This window comes from Talpa occidentalis, unplaced genomic scaffold, assembly GCF_014898055.3.
Source record: "Talpa occidentalis isolate TD23 unplaced genomic scaffold, MPIMG_talOcc4v2.1 talOcc4.12, whole genome shotgun sequence".
Lineage (NCBI taxonomy): Eukaryota > Metazoa > Chordata > Mammalia > Eulipotyphla > Talpidae > Talpa > Talpa occidentalis.
The window spans coordinates 22,446,744-22,463,857 of record NW_023601212.1 but is presented as its reverse complement, the minus strand read 5'-3'; the positions used below and the strand labels follow the sequence as shown (position 1 = coordinate 22,463,857).

At 49.5% G+C, this 17,114-nt stretch overlaps 1 protein-coding gene across 11 annotated transcripts in view; it reads right to left on the bottom strand.

Moving 5' to 3' along the window:
* Positions 1–17,114, bottom strand: part of GRAMD1B (GRAM domain containing 1B) — a 231,355-nt gene that overhangs the window by 10,613 nt on the left and 203,628 nt on the right. For 10 of the 11 annotated variants that reach the window (XM_054693161.1, XM_037505488.2, XM_037505478.2 and 7 more), the window contains 10 exons: positions 15,831–15,911; positions 13,696–13,811; positions 10,311–10,467; positions 9,131–9,320; positions 6,882–7,025; positions 5,851–5,969; positions 5,463–5,605; positions 3,513–3,616; positions 2,698–2,901; positions 1,593–1,683 (listed from right to left, as the gene is read on the bottom strand). In XM_054693161.1, coding sequence (XP_054549136.1) covers positions 1,593–1,683; positions 2,698–2,901; positions 3,513–3,616; positions 5,463–5,605; positions 5,851–5,969; positions 6,882–7,025; positions 9,131–9,320; positions 10,311–10,467; positions 13,696–13,811; positions 15,831–15,911 — 1,349 coding nt within the window. The remainder of the gene's footprint in view (positions 1–1,592; positions 1,684–2,697; positions 2,902–3,512; positions 3,617–5,462; positions 5,606–5,850; positions 5,970–6,881; positions 7,026–9,130; positions 9,321–10,310; positions 10,468–13,695; positions 13,812–15,830; positions 15,912–17,114) is intronic. The other variant, XM_037505482.2, reaches the window with a different exon arrangement.

Below are 17,114 nucleotides of genomic sequence, written 5' to 3'. Positions count from 1 at the left end.
TTAATGCTTCCATAATGAACAGAGCAACAGCAGCCCACACTTCTCTCCTTAGCTCCAGGTCCACACCCACCAACACCCATCTGTCACCTCCACCTGGATCACCTATGGCAACTCAGACACACCTGGAACTGACGGCATCTCCTCTGGCAATCTTTCCCCAAGTTCCAGACTTCTATAAATGACACAGCCACCATGGACTCTCCCACCAGTAACTCATCTCCCTTTGCTCCAGCACTAGATGAGTGACAGTCCTTCCCTCCAAGGACCTCTCAACTCCTCCTCACCTGAGTCGACAGTCATCTCCACCACATCACTGCCCTAGTCCTTTCTCCTCTAGTCCAGTCACCACCTAGTGGTCACACTGATTTTTTTCTTTGTTAATGCAAGTCCACCATGTCATGCCAGGGCTTCCTTCAGTGTTTCCTGAGGTTGGTAAAGGCAAGGCTGTGCCCCAACTTTTGCCTCTCCAAAACTGCTTTAATGAAGACCTGGAGGCTGGGAGTGGGGAGATGCTGGTCAGAGTCAGCATCTAGACAACTCCACTCCCCTCACCCCCTGGGCCTCTCCCTCTCTCAGCATATCCCTGTTGAGGAAGGGTTGGACCAAGCAGAAGAGCTGTCTGTAGTGAGCATACCAGCTCCCTGCTCCAAAAGGTTTACAATTGGGCCTCCCCTGGTGGTGCAGCGGTTGAGTGCTGGGCTGCGAAGCTGCCTGCAGCCTCTGCAGCACCGGTTCAATCCCTGGCAGCCGGCGAGGGTCCCACATGGTGCGCAGATCTCTCCTGCCACCCGCTGCTCCCCTCAGCAGTGTACTTTGTCAGTCTGCCTGTTCTGCTTCCCACTCTGGCTCTGGTGAATTCTCTCACCCTCCTGCACTTCTGACTGTACCCAGTGCTTATACGAATAAATAAATCTTTAAAAAAAAAAAAAAGGTTTACAATCATCCTGAGCTAACTAGGGGCTTCAGAGAGCTGTGCTCTCCCACTTCACCCCTGCATTTCTTTCAACTTCTTTTCTCTTCAGCCTAGTGTTTTCCTGTGCATGTTATCAAGTCTACTGTTTTACAAAGTTGCGGCATGTACTCTGAATTATTTGTAATAAAATCAACGTATGCTTCTCCAGGAAGCACTGGTTTTGTCTGACCACCCTGCCAAATTGTGGGCCAGGAGCAGACGGCGCCAGAGCGTCTCTCATAGTGAGGGCAGGCTCATGAAAGGCGCTGCGGCACCCCTATGGGCAATGTATCCAGTGCTGTGGTTTTGAATTTCCTGCCTGTCTTACCCACTTGAAGCTGAGTTCCTGAAGGGCACAGGGGTTTCAAGCAGCACTCTCTTCTGAAAGCTGAAGGCCTAGCATGGAGTAAAGTCTGAATAAAACTGAGGAAAAAATGAAACTGAAAGGCAAGAAATGACAGCCAGAGCAACTGATACAGAGAGAAGACCAGAGCATGAAGAAAACAAAAACAAAAAACCAGGCAGTGGTAAAGATGCTCACAGGCCTGAAGAGACCTGGAGGGTAGGAGGTGGCAGGCAGGAGGGCAGGGTGAGGGCAGGGCGGTGAGGGCAGGGCCGGCAGAGAGCCTGGATTCCTTACACACAGCTGATAACCAGCAACAGCTTGGACACACTCTGCAGGTGGAAACCATTGGGGGCGTCCTCGGGGATATGCCGTGTCTGCGTGGAACCTGTGGGGAGAAGAAAAAGGTCTTCATCAGCATGGCCCATGCATCCCCAAGTGCTGATGTGACACTGGTGTTGCGCAGAACTTCAGGGAGTGATGAACTGTTCATGGTGCTGTCACATCATCAAATGAAAGCTACTCCAGGAGTGGAAGGTAAGCTCCTCAAGGGCAAGGTCACTGGCTGGGCAGGCAAGGTGAAGAAGAAAGTCACTGAAGAGAGGAGGAAACAGGTTTGTGCAGCGAGGACACACAGAGCGGGACGAGTTGTCTGCAGCTGTGGAAGGGAAGCAGAGCGAGTCAGCACTCAGCTCTGACTTTATCCATAACTGGCTATGAAAGGGTGGGCAAGGGCTGAAAGTTCTCCGAGTCGATTATTCCAATATAGTGTTAGTCAAACACCCTCTCAGTGAAACATATGCATGGGAATGTTCTGGTGGAAGCTGGGGGAGGAACTTTAATGCTCCTTCTCTTCCTCTGCCTCCACTCCTATTGCCATTAAGCTCTGAAAATCACCCAGGGGCGGCAGAGCACAGTTGAAAAAACACTGGATTCAGCTGATCTCTAAGACCCCGATCACAGGAGTCCACTGCCTGGTGGGCACATCCTCGGTGGGCCTGTGGGCCCAAGAGAGGGGTGGCTGCTTTGGATCCCCTGACCTAGTGTTATGAGGTAACCTCTGGAGTCTGAATTTCGGCTTCTCCCTGGGGCATCTCCCGTGAACTTGGGAGTTATGTACTTGAGATAACGCGGGTAGCCAAGGAGTACAGACATCATGGAGGGACAGACTTGAAGGTAAGGTAAACAAGAAAGGTAACCGAAGGGTTCAACAGGGGTTGAGAGCGTAAAGGGCAAAGGAAAACAGGTAGAGAATGTGAAAACTCATATTTAGTGAGTCATGTGCCAATTATATATACAATCAGTTCCACCCAAGAAGCAAGATGACTTTGGATGGGTGTCTTGGCTGTGGCCTGCAGTCCCAAAAGCCTAAGTCACACTGCCTGCCCCATCTGGCACACACCTGCCACGTGCTTAATCCTGTGACCCACATCTTCATCAGTGGGTGTGGTGACGGGGCTCATCACCTCTTCCAGGTGAGGGACCCGCAGGTGGGCATGGGGACGCTTCCTCCTCCGCACCGTTGGAGGCTTGCTGGCCTTCTCTTTGGGAGACTGTCTGTGCATCTCAGCCAGGTAGGTACTTTCTGTTTTGGTCAGCTCGCTCTCTGTCCGAAACAAAAGGCCACACATCAGAGGCCTAGACTTCCAAACCAACACACTGGACTCCGGAAGCTGGTCTGTTTACTCCTAGCTGAGCCTTCTCCAAGGGAACCACTTTCCACACTATACCCTGGAAAGATGGCTGAAAGGACATGGGTCCCTCAGGGTTGTGAATGGGCCTCAGTAAGTACTGCTGACACCCAGGCCAGCCCAAACACTTCATCTGGGTTGGTCAACAGTCTGTGGTAACATAGGTTTCCAACACCTGCACCTGGGTCACACAATTAGGGACACATCACATTTCCTAATGGATGCATTCACAGGCTATTTCCTTCTCTGCTGGTCACCAGAGTGACTAGCTCTGGAGTTCACGTGGGGGAGGGAGTGGTGACAGACCCCTTTATGAGGCATGGTCTCTTGAAAAACCTACATGTTCATATATGCCGAATTTTGTGTCCATCCCTGGGGCACACTTTGGGACCCCATGAGACCCCTTCACCGTGTCAGTCTCTCTCCTGTTGTCCGTGTTTCCCGTGCCCTGCATGGTGTCTGCTGTACCATCCACCCGGCTTCTGCGGCCCAACCCACAAGCAGTAATGGTGACGGCAGTGCTTACCTAGATGGCGGAAATAGTCCTCCAGCCCACTCCAGAAGTTCTTCTCGATGAAAGACTTCACCAACCCCCAGGGCTGTTTCCGATAACGCAGCTCTGTGGAGACCCTGTGGAGCAAGCCAGAAACGAGATCAGCTACTTCTGGGGCAGATCCCCCTCTGCTAGTTAAAGGAAGGTTCAGGGTGAAGGTCAAAGCAGTCTCACATCTCTGTAATGGATGCATTCACAGGCTATTTCCTTCTCCAGCTTTAACAAGTCAGAAAGTCTTTTCACACTCATTGCATCATTTGCTCTCCCTGGTCACCCTTTGAGGTAGATGAAGCTAATGGATTTATCCTCATTTTATAGATGAGGAAATGGAGTTTTAGGTTACTGAAGCAGACCAAAGGCCAACAAGAGCTTGACTCAAAGCCCAGAGCTCCTCCACACCGCCATGCTGTCTCCCCCAGAGCACACCTGATGGGGCTGAGCAGCTGACCCCAGCCAGCTAGTCCTGAGGTCCTTCTCTACTTCTCCAGAGGCTTCATGTCTGAGCCATCATATCCACCTTTAATAGCATTCCCTGTGCTGACCTGGTTCTTGTGTTTTCCAGGAGACTCAAGACCTTGCCGGCTCTTGCTCTTCTCCAATATTCTCTTCACCATCCTGAGTGTCTCTACCGCCCCTGCCTTACAGATCTCTGCCTGCCACACAGCAGCCCAGCAATTCGCTACCTTTCCTCAGGTTCATTTTCACTTGCTAGGAGATGCTTCTGGTTCATGTTCCCCATGTTTAGACTGCCTGCCCTGCCCACCTCCACCATGACCTGATGTGAGTCATGCCTCTCATGGGACCCACCTCACTCCCCTGCCCAGCACCATATACCTGGCAGAGGGGGGAATGGTCACACACCTCTCTGTAAAAATGTATCTGAGGTCAACCGGCTATGGACCAGACAGAAAGGATACCCAGTCAGTCCTGCAAGGAAGCTAGAGCTGAGAAATGAGACACTGTGGAGGAGGAAGGACAGAAGGAAGAGACCAGAAAAGGCAGGAAGAGGAGTGAGAAGGAATGGGAGATGTCCAAAGAGCAACAAAGAAACAAAAAAAAAACTTATACTTTTTAAGCCAAGGATGAGAAAGATGCAGGGTCTAGCCGAGCTGTGTGCAGTCAGAACGTCCTGGTTCCCAAGCCATCTGGATTCCCACTTCAATCAATTCCTAGTTCAATTCAGATTTGAACTACACGTGAGTTTCAGCCCCACACAACCAGAACTTGATCTAAGGTGCAGCTACACAGTGTGTTTTCAGATTCTATGGCTGTGTGCCTTGACTTTTCAATTTAACTACAAGCTCTTCAAATACCAGGGTCTGAATTTTTCCCTTCCTCGAGCACATGTCGTGCATGTGTGCAGAGTAGGATGCTACCCACAAACAGCATTCCAACCATTCAGCACTGGGGACGAAGTAGTGAATGGAAGGGATTCCTGGTCTGCGGGGCTCCATGACTCACGGAAGATGAGCAAGAGATGTGGCAGAGACAGAGCCTCATGAAAGCGCAGATCTGTACTTCGAAGAACCAGGTGTCGGTTCTCACTCAGGGATATGACTCTTGGCAAAGTCAACAAACTCATGAGCCTCAGTTTTCTTATGTGAAGAATGAGTCTGAATCACTTCCTTGAATCCTTCTCCAGATTCCAGGTGATGGAGGTAAAGTGCTTTGTAAACTACAGGCTATTAGTAAACAGCAATAGCTAAGACGGTTTTACTAAAGAGGCCTGCAGTGTGGCGAAGGGAACGTGTGGTGGGGAGGATACTGACGTGTCAGGATAGGGAGGTAGGGCACAGGGTCCGAGAGGCTTGGGGAAGAAGATGGAACAAAGAATGGCAACCTCCTCCCCGCCCTGCACGAGCAAATGAATGTTCTGACGTAAGGCACTGGGAAGCTCCCCGGAACCCACTTGGGGGTCCCCACCTGAGCCGACTCTTGTTCCGGGCCACACGGGTGAGCGTGTAGCGATTGATGGTGTAGAAGTAGTCATGGTAGGGCACGTCGTGTGTGAGGACCTCGGCGTCGATCACGTAACACTCACTCTCCTGGCTCGCCTTGTACATGGTCTGCGGGAGCAAAGGCCGGTGGGACAAACTGCAGAGGAGCAAGATGGGAACGGCACCTCCTCCCCCAACCCCCACTTCTAAATGGGGACCCAGAACCAGGATGGGGATGCTGCAGGTAAGAGACTACGGTTTCTGAGATGACACCTGCACCCAGAAACTTCTTCCCAACCTCTATCCTTGATCCTTCACACCAGAACACGGGCTTCTACCCCCACCCCCAAAACTGGCCTCTGCCCTCCACTCACCTGTGTCTCCCTGACGGTGGCCGTTTTGGGAGCCAGGGGGTTGGTCAGGGTGATGGTATAAAGAATCACTCGGCTCTGGTTTCCGTTCTCTTCCTTCTTCCAGGGATGGAAGATGATGTCTGAGGGTAGAGAGGAGCTGGGCAGTGAGGGAGGGCAAGAGGCATGCCCTCTCCATTTCTGAATTTCTCCTCCAAGTGAACTTCTCCTGACTGCGGACTGGCCCCCCAAAGAAGCCAATGGGAGCCTGAGGGCGAGGGGAGGCGGCTGGGAGGAGGGGGAGGCAAAGCAGAAAGGCTCATTGTAGCATTGCCGAAATTCTCCACAGGCTTCCAGAATGCTGATTGTTCCCGGGGCTGGGGCAGGAGGTCTTGGGGCCACCTGCGGGGGTGCTGGCAACACTGGAGTTACTGTGACGGGAGCCTGGGATCCTTGAGAAAAGTCCTCTCCTCTAAGGCGTGACCTCCCAGGGCCCACATCAGGCCCTCTCCTGCTGGCAGAGGGCTGAGCTGATGCCCAAGTGCTTTTTTGCAGCTTGGAACTCTCAGCAGCTCCACCAGGCTGGAGGTACAGTCCCTGCTGTGTGGCAGAGAGGAAAAGAGGATGAGATAGGAGCAGCGAGGGGCAAGGCATGAAGCCTGCATTTGAATCCCGTTGGCCCCTGCATGACCTTAGACAAGCAATAATAGCGTGAGTTACATTTCCCTCACGGCTACTGTGGGGATCACAATCTTACAGATGTAGCATGTAATCTCATGTTTAATGTGAGATAACATCATGTGCATGGCACATAGCAGGTGCTCCTGTTCTTTACTAGATGGTATGTCCTGTGAGGTCTGGCTGGCCCATAAGCTTTCGGGGCCAGGCACCAAATGCCTGGTCACAGTGGACCTGGTCACCGTGGGCAAGCATAAAGCTGTGGTGTTGGGGGAAGGAGTAGCCAGTAGGCTCCTAGTCCACCAGGTGCACTGGGAAAGGGGTTGTTGGAAAGAGACGCAAGGGACAGGCGGCTCCAGCCTCAGGGAAGAACGGACCAGAGAAGCGTCGTTGCTCCATGAAGTCACGCTGGAAAGGCGAGTCGGTGAACAGAAGGTCATAGAGCTTGTCCACACTGAAGTTGAAGACTTCATTCACATATTGCCGGCCACTCAGGTCCTCGTAGAAGGCCTGGACCTCGCCTGCACAGAAGAGGGTGAGTAGTAAGTAGTGGACAGGGAAGGTTGAGGGCAGGTGATCCCAGGGACTTCAAAGCACTAAGCACTGCAGCAAATGTGGGAATGGCAACCCAAGGTTCAAGGAGGTCATGGAGTAGGGCATCCGGACCAGTGGGCTCAGCTCCCTCCTTGGCTGGCATGTGTCCTGTTCACTTGAGTTGGGAATGTATTCATCCATCCTTTGCAGAATCGGGGGTTCTACTATTTGCTTTTATATTTTCAAGTCTTCCTAATTAAGATGATTTTAGACTAAAGTGTAAGTGACTACTTCCTAGCTTTCCCGAACAGTTATTGAGCTGCTACAAGTTAACCATAATTGACAACAAAAGGTTGCTGACATAATTGACAACACTAATTTGTAATGATCTGTTTATAAAAAAGCTTCTAAGGCTGGGATGAGTTACAGGGCTTTGATCTCTAACTACACAAGGTCTGCTCCCCTTCCATAAGGCACCTTATTTCTCCCATGATTTCAATAATCTTGAATTTTCTATCTGCTACAGGAGAAATGTGTCTGAGGGTATGGGTAAGTTATTTAGGCTCCTGTGCGCCTCCCCAGTCCCTAATATGCCACAATCTCTGATTACTGCATCTGCAGTCACTGATAAGTGAGCTCAAGAGGATGCTATGGGCCTCCCTGGTGGCGCAGCAGTTGAGCGCTGGGTTGCCAAGCTGCCCGCAGCCTCTGCTGTGCCGGTTCAATCCCCGGCTGCTCCCCGGCCACCGGAGGAGGGTCCCGCATGGCGCACAGACCTCTCCTGCCGCCCGCTGCTCCCCTCAGCAGTGTACTTCGGTCCTTCTGCCTGCTCTGCTCCTGCTCTGGCTCTGGTGATTCTCTCACTCTCCCACGCTTCTGACTGTACCCAGTGCTTGTATAAATAAATAAAAACAAACAAATCTTTAAAAAAAAAAAAAAAAAGAGGATGCTGGCTCACTGTCTGTCTCTGACCCTGAGAAGGCCAGGGAAGAACTCAGGAGCATCCTATGGGCCAGTGCCTATTCCCACACAGAAGGTGTACTCCATGAATACCATGGGGGGCATATTCACTGCTTAGTCTATATGAATGGCACCCCATTATTATGCCATCCCCAAGCTCTGCAGTCATTTTCATTGGCCCTGAATATTAAAGGGAGTAGAGAAGCTAACCGCAGGGGAGAAGACCACCACAGTAACCCACGAGACTGTCCATGGGTGGACATATGAGCCCTGTCTGCACTCCCTTACTGGTCGTAATCTATCCACATCCATCGATTTCATGCAGAGAACTTAGCCTCTCATTCTGGAATGTTGAGAAACAGCATGTTGCTGAATGCGGCCCTAGAAGCTAACCCTCTGCAGCAATGAAGAAAGCAGCCCTGTACTTAGAAATGTAAAGGTCAGCTCCAGAGTCTGACCCAGCCAAACCTTTTCTTCCAGGCTGCTCTAGAATCCCCACACCAGAGTCACTTAGGCAAGTTTCTATTAGCATTATTTCCAGGGAGCAGCAGATTGGCACTTGCCTCATGGCAGATAAATATCTCCTAGTGCTGTTTCTTGGTGAAGGAGGTGGCAAGACAAGCCAATTCCCACAGGGGGTACATGAGTGAGAAGACTAGATGGCAGGACAAAGCATCATCTCTCTAGAGAAGAAAGACCAATATGGGGGGCCCTCCCTGGTGGCCTAGGGGTTAAGTCTCAGCACTATCACCACTACAACCTGCGTTCGATCCCCAGCCAGGGAGCTAACCCACATCTAGTACAGCAGACCTCTCCTTTCTTGCCCACTGCTCCCCTTAGCAGTATTTCAGTAGATCCGCCTGTTCTGCTCCCTAGTCTGTCTCTGGTGAATCTTCTCAGCCCCCTGCACCTCTGGCCTACACCCCAGTTCTTCTATGCAAAAAAAAAAAAAAAAAAAAAGACCAACGTGAAGATCCCCAAAAAGGGATGTGTGCAAAAAACATGTACCATCCCTTAAGAAAAGCCATTACCCATCTATTCGTCCACCAGGAAACTACAGACTGACTCGTCTCCATAAGCCTTCAAAATGGAGACAGGAATGGCCACCCTGCATCCATTTTTGAATACCCACCTTCGTCATGGGTATCGGAAGAGTCGCTGAGCTCGGTGGGGATGTCCTCATTGTCATTGAAGTCCAGGGAGGGGGAGGCCACAGGTGCAAGGACCTCAATTTTCTCCCCAATGATGTTGTCGATGGTGAGCTCCTTCTCTAGCGATCCATCGCCCCCCAGCACCTCCTCTTCCAGGGGCAGTCCATCGAACTGCAGGGGAGACAGAGATGTCACTCCATGAGGCAGCCTGCCTTGGGTCTACTATCCAAACGACATTAGGGGCCCTCACATTCCCTACACAGATGCTCTAGCTGGGCTGGAGTCAGGCTCTGGGGGTTTCCTCCAGCTCTGCTGGGGAAGATGACAGAGCTCGGTTTGGGTTCTGCTCTTCTCAGGCTCTTGGCAAATAGCACATCATGCCCTACGAGGAGCAGTCCACTCCTTGTCACTGTTGTTGACACAGAGTTGTGATCATGCTGGCTTAAGAAGCTCAAAAGACTTCATCAGCATTTTCCCGTTAGCCCTGATGGGGAAGAAAAGCCATTCTTTACATTCGAAAGATAACCTCAGAGACAGAAAATGGAGCGTAGGTATCAAACGTCTTCACCCTAAGGTCTGACCCCTCTGGCACTGGAATACAGACTCCCCTTCCTGGAAATTCTTTTCTGAGGACTCCATCCTTCCTTCTACCTGGCTATTAACCGATGTGCTTCCTCCACTGAGCAGTTATTTCCTCTAACCAAGATCCAGAAGACAGAGGTCCTTCTCACACATTTTTATCTCTTCTACAAAATCTAGCATCATGGGAAAATAAATTGGAGCATATAGACTGGGGCCTTCCTAACCACTTATTGAATGCATGAATACAGAGGTAACAATGCTACAGTCCTACAGTCACATGGGCGTGATTTCAGAGCAAGGCAGAGAAAGACCAGGGGCTAGTTGTCCACCAGAGGGGCTGCCCTGGAGTCGCCCACCAAAATCAAGGTTCACTCAAAGGACTTGGAATGGTTTTTCTCTGCTCAGAAGCCAAATTTTGGTAATTAGGGCACCAAGAACCAGCTCTGGACACTGGGAGGACACCATGGGAACATAGCAGGAGGCCTCCATGAGCAGACTGACACAGTGTTATCAACCTCCCCGCCACATGCTCCCTGGGTTGGGGCCCTGCAGAGTTCACTGGATTGGGGGTATCCATACTGAGACAGGGGCTTCGCTGCTCCCAGTGGAGGTGAGGGTGCTGTTGGTGATAGACTTCTTGGGCAGCTGTGGACTGGCATCCGGCTTGGTCTCTATACTGCTTTTGGAGGAGCTGTCATTGACTTCATTCTCTTCTACGGGGATCTCCTCGCAGTAGCTGAAGGAAAACATCCCAAGCATGTTAACAACATTCGTGGCCCAGACCAGCAGCTATTCTCAGTACTGAGAACTGTCTCTCCATCCAAACCATGGGACTTCTTCCTTCTTTGCTCTGTATGTGATTTTCTAAACACTTCCCTACCCCGCTGCTCTCCTGAAACCTGCTTCCCACCTTACCCTACCTCTCCTGTGTAAAATTTCTGGCTCCAAACTCATCTTTTAGGACACCCTTCTTAGATTTCTCCCCACCTAAACACGGCCATTATTTGCCAAGACTTTCTTCTTCCATCATTACATTTTCCAATCCAACCCAACCCAAACATATGGGTGTGGAACATAGGGTTCATTTCCCACACAGTGACTAGAACAGGACTCTGGACATGAGTGTTCCCTGGGGGCACTGCCCAGCTTCTGGATCACAACTAGTTAACTTCTGTGCATGTACTCCTATGGGACACCAACCTTTATCTATGAGATAAAGGAGGGTGTATTACTAGGGACATCTCAGGGATGTCACTGTGGCGACTCACGGAAGAAACCATCATTGTCATCATCCATATCCGACTCATACTTTACATACTATCTCATCTGGACCCATGAGCGATGAATAAATCATTTCATCCATTTTAGAGATAATCAAACAGATAGCCCCAGAGGTTTCGTGATCCTACTATCAAGTGTCAGAAGATGTAGCTAAGTCCAGGGCTACAGATAACACATTCAATGCTCTTTCCTCCATTTCTATTCCTTTGTGCCTCTCATACTACCACACCTCCATTACTTTCCCAACCTCAAGCATCCTGACAGCAATTTGGTCCTCATTTTTTTCTTTTCTTTATATTTTAAAAGGACAGGCTTATTAGGAAATGGAGAGAGAAAAAGAGAGGCACCTGCATAGTCACAGGCACACAAGGAGAGCTTGTTCCTGAAAGGTCCATGCAGCAGGCCGGAATGCAAAAGCCTACCCAGAAGCCCACCTGGGGGGCAGGAATGCGGATACCTGCCTGGAGGATTCAGGCAGTGAGCCTCCCCCCTCCCACTACGAGTCTCTTCTCAGACAAAGAACCTCTACCTGCCCCAGGAACCTTTTCGCGCGCCCTATAAACTTTTCCCGCCCACCTATAAACTTTACCCACCTGACCTCTCCTCACCCTATAAAACCCTGCCTCCCCCTAACAACATGCGCGGCTTCACTGACCCCCACCTTGGGTGTGTGAGGTCTGCCCGGGGCGCAATAAACTTTCTCTCCCTTTGAGAAATGTAGCCTGGCTCTCCTTTTCTTTACTGTGCCAAACCTTTCAGTTCCCACCTTAACCTGGCAGTGGCATGTGATACAGTAATACTTGCTTCTCCTTCACATTTCCTTCCCTTGGCTTCCAGGAAGCAAAACTCCCCTAGTGTTCCTTCCCCTTCACTTGTTACAGAATGCATGTCTGTGAAAGCAGGAGGAACCGCAGCACAGTGAACCAGTGCCATTTTCCATGCTGCCACTTACATGCAGCCACCTTGGATTACAATGCCCAGCATGCCATGAACCAGATCTCCTGAATGGGGTGCAGCTGGGAGGAGCAAGGTGGGTATAAAAATGGAGGCGGAACAAAGGAGGGAGGAGGGGCACCTGGAGGAGAGACAGGTGAAGAAGAGACACATGGAGAGGTTGCTCCTAGATCTTTAGTGTTTTTAGTAGAGAATGGAAGTCATTACCTTCACCTTGTGGTAGATTCTATGGTACATTTTGAATTTTGGGTTTCTCCTTCTGTACCAGTTCTCTGGGAACTCCCTAACCAACCCCTTTTTGTGGTTCCTTACCAGAAGTTACCAGAAAGCTTCTGACAAGCTTTTAGGCCTCAGTTACCCCATTTCAGGCCAACCCTGTTTGGATGGGTATTTGCCCATGAAGGGATGGGTAATTTTCAGAGTTTGCTGTTATATGAAATCCTTTCTTCTTTTTCTCTCTCTATGCAACCAAATAAAGCTCCTTCATACTAAGAGCCTGTTTTCTTTGTGGGGATGGCCAAACCCTTTTAAAATACACACTCCTTACCAGCTTAGAATCCTGGACACCCCTTGGTCACATGGTTACACACAGAATGGTTTTAATGATTTCTTTCCCTGCTTTTTTCTCTTGGTGAACATGGCCCAGTCCTTGAAATTCTTATGTTCATTTAGTCAGCTGGTGATTTCAGTCAATATCATGACTATCTACTGGTGTCTCCCAAGCCCGTGTTCCTTGCCCATTCATCCCTTGTAAACTCCACCCTCATATACACAGATGTACTTGACATCTCCACTGGGTGACAGTCACCTCAAACCTCACTTGCCTAAAACCAAGTTCCTGATCTCCACACCCCACCAAACCCTACAATGCAGATCAACTCAGTTTGGAACAACTATAACTTTCCAACTGGCAAATTCAAGAAACCCTTATTAAAGAAGCCATTGTGGCCTCCTCTGGTGGCGCAGGCGGTTAAGCGCTGCACTGTGAAGCTGTCCGCAGCCTCTGCAGCACGGGTTCGATCCCAGCTGGCTGGCGAGGGTCCCACATGGCACGGCAGACCTCTCCTGTTGCACCCGCTGCTCCCCTCAGCATTGTATTTCGTCAGTTTGCCTGTTCTGTTCTCTGCTCTGTCTCTGGTGAATCCTCTCACCCTCCCATGCATCTGGCCTGTACGCCAGTTCAATCTTTAAAAAAAAAATCACCAAATCTTTCAAAATGTTTCTGGTTCTGCCTTCAAAAAATATTCAGAAACTGACCACTTACTGCCATTTCTACTGCTCTTCTGGTCCAAACCGGCATCATCTCTCATCTAAATGCTATACATTATTCAACAGCCTCTTAGCCAGTCTGCCCTTCCTTCCTTTCAGTCTATGTTTCAACCCAGGAGCTAGAGTGAGCGATCCTGTTAAAATGTTAAGTCAGATATTATCAATCATCTACCCAAAGCTTTCCCACTAGCTTCTCATCCATTTCTGGGTAAAAGCTAATCATCATGTTGGCAAAAACTCTCAGAATCTGGAACCTGACCTACCTTTCTCCCCTCCTACTTGTCCTTTGTTAATATGGCCCAGCCATGTTCCCTTGCCTGGGAGGATCTTCCTAAAAGTTCCTTCCTGGTTCCCTCCCTCAATTCCTTCACTTAGATGTCACTCCCCAAGGAGGCCTTCACTGCCATCCTAGATCCTCACAGACAGCCTCCCTGGACAGCCTGACCTCTACCTCACTCACCCCATCGTGTTGAAGTCGTCATCGGGTGGCACGTAGTCCTCGTCATCACTGGTCAGGCCCAACTCGTTCCCGTAGCACTGGTGAACAAAGTGCCAGAGCTCCTTGGGGCACAGGGGCTACAGAAGACAACAGAGCAACTCTGACCCTTCCTCCCTTGGGGCCCCACTTTACACATGGGCACTGAGTCGGGCTGGTCTCCCTTAAGGGTAGGAGAAGCCAAACTCCACTCTACCTAGCTGAACTAAGCAGAGAGCAGTGTCTCAGGGCAGCTTCATCTGCCTGCCCTGCCTCCTTCCTCTCAGGTTTCTCAGCAAGCTCCAATCTTCTGCCCAAGAACATGGCTTTCAGCAAAGCCAGCAAGTTGGCCTGTGCCCTCAACTCAGGTTTGCATAATGGGACCAACTGGCCCCTTGCGGATGCAACCTTTTGCTCCTGTGGATGAGGTCCAGCACAAAGTGCCATAAACCCAAGTTACTCTGGGGCCAAAGTGGCCAGAGCTTCTGGTTTGGACTCGGAATGAGTGCCAGAGGTCCCCTGAGTCAGTTTCCCACATGCCACAGAATTCTCCTTCTACTAACAGAGGTGCGCCCCGCTGACTCATGTCCAAAAAGGTGGCCCATTCCACAGTTGGACAGTGGTTAGAAGAAGTCTAAGTTCTCAGGCCTCAAAGGCCATCTCATCCTGCCCTCTCTGGACCTCCTGAATAAGCACTTTTTCCTTTACTCTTATGCAGAATCAGTTTTTCCACAGCTCTACCTATTAGTTTCAGTTTTTAAAATCAAACTGAAAGAATGTTTCCCAATAATAGATTTGAAAAAGGATCTGAGTGCTTTCAGGCTACAATTTCAGAAGCTGATACTAGGAGTCAGGGTTCCAGCTTCCCCTCTAAAGAGATCAGCCCAGAATGGCAGAGTCAGGGCTCTCTCTGAGCCAGCGGCTGCTCCCTGTGCTGGACCACAGAGTACCAAAGTGGGGTACTTCCTTCTTTATCTGGACTTCCTTGCTCTGACGTCTGGCCTCCCTCTCACCCTGCCCGGGACACTTCTGTCTCTCTGCCAAACCTTGGCTCCCCTCCTTTACAACCTGCCTCCTCCATGCAGCCTTCCCTGACCAATTCCACCTGGCTCAGCTTATCTGACCACAGTGAGGACAAACACAATTAGCAGGGCAAGAGTTCTGTTCTGAACTCTTACAGTGAGTCTGTGAGAGCATCTGTGAACCACATGGATGATCCCTCTGTTTTACTTAGAAACGACAGCAGTTGTTAACTGACATTCAAAGCTGCCAGTGGATCTCAATCACATTATTATTACTGATGGCTAATAAAGCCAGATGATTTCAGCTCATATCAGATACCAGGATTTACACCAGGGCTACAGACTTTTGGTTAGAAGAAACTCCAAATAATCAATTTTCTTAACATGGTATTAATTTTGGCCCAAATCATAGAAGACACACACACATATTTAAAAAAAAAAAAAAAAAAAAAGACCTGATATCTAAAATATAGATTTCTATCTTATTTCTCTTCTCCTAACTTGGATGCTATTTCTATATGCCTAGGAGTACTGAGTGAGGGTTTTCTAAGGACTGCAACCAGGACATCTCCACCTGTGTCTCCTCACGATGTTCTTCAGACACTCAAGTTGTCAACTGACAGCTGAATAAAGGTTCTTGCCTAAGTTTTCTCTCTTCTCTTTGCCTCCTAATTAACCCTGCTGCTTCCTCCTGGAGCCTCTGCATGGGGTGCTTGCTTCTGCCTTTAGGGTCCCACAAACACAAAACTTCTTGCCGCATGGTCACCAGCCCCATGTCTGTGTCTTATCGGATCTGATTAAAACAAATCCTGGTGCTTTTTAAAACAGTGGGACCAAAGCATCAGATGCTGATGAGTGCCTTGCTCCAGGCAGTGATGAGGAAATGTTACTTTCAGACTTAGGTCAGTAACAGCAGTAGGAGAACATATCACTCACCACAAGTCTGGGGGATTTCCAGAACCATAAGGAAACCCGGCTTCTATGCAGCCGGTCCATCCCACAGTAAGAGCATGCTCCCCAGGAGGCCTATTCCCAAGAGGAAAGAACATTGCAGGTGGAGGTGCCTCCCGAGGCTGAAGGCAGCAGGACAGTACTTACCTTTTCAAGGAGAGCATTCTGCCAGAGCCGGAACATCATCATGTACGTCCTATCCCGCGCCCCAAATGAAGTGAAAAAGTGCTAGATTGGAAGAGAAAAATGGCAAGAAATGTCTGTGAAGTCTTGCAATATAATGGCGACATGGTACTCCTTTCTTTAAAAAAGTCACTGATCTTATCCTCAAATACTACTGACTCACAGTTATCCATAACCCCAGCGATGGAGAGCTGCACCCTGGGGGCCTCAGCTCTGGGACCTCTAAGTCCTCAATGTCATAGAGTCCTTCACTTTTACCCCACCCCTGCCTCAGTGCTTCTCTCTCTGGCTTGAAGGTTTCATCTCCATAAAGCACTCCCTTCACCTATCTTCTGGGTAGAGGTGAGCTGTGACTTAGCCAATAGGGAAAGAGAAGACAAACCGAATTAACCCACTGACTCGCTCATTCATTCACTCAGCACATATCTGAATATTAGCATATTCTAGGCACTATTCCACATACTTACAAACCAAACAGAAAGCGGCCCCTACCCTACATTGGTGGGGACCCTTTTTAATATGCTGAGGAAAATGTTGGTAAATAAGATTTTACTGAACACATTCCAGGGACTTTACAAATGTGGCTTTATTTAAGCCACACAAACATAAAATAATAACATAAAACATAACGCAGTACCTAAGAAACAGGCAGGTGAGGTTGTATAATCACAAAGCTGACTTGTGCCAGGAACAGAATTCAAACCAAAGACTATCTGACCCCTGAATTTCATGGTTCCTGAAACTGAACTGCCAAGCCCAAGGGAACTGTAGACCTTGGGGTTCAGCAGAAACCTAGCCCACCCCCAAGTTCTGAAGCTATTAGACTTCAGGATTGGGTTAAAGGTCAAAGAACACAGTGTTTAGTCTGCCTTAAATTTTATCCACCACATTCTCCCCATATCCATATGGATGATCCATTTCCCATCAGCCCCTCACTCCAACTGACATATAATCAGCTATGCTGATAGGTGATGAAAACAACTTATATTTGCATAGTGAGTGCTTTATAATTGAGTGTTTCCAAGTGTGTGATGTCATTGTAAGACTCAGTTAAACAGGTATTGCTGGTTCCATTTTACACATGAGAAAACCGAGGTTCAGGACAGTCATGGAACATGCCAGTAGTCAGGTGACTGACTCCAAGTTCAATGTTCTGCTACTCCATCCACCTCTACTCAGACTTGAAGCACTCTGCTCCACATGGAGGTGGATCTTATAATCTGCATTACCCTCAGCGGCTCACCCCAA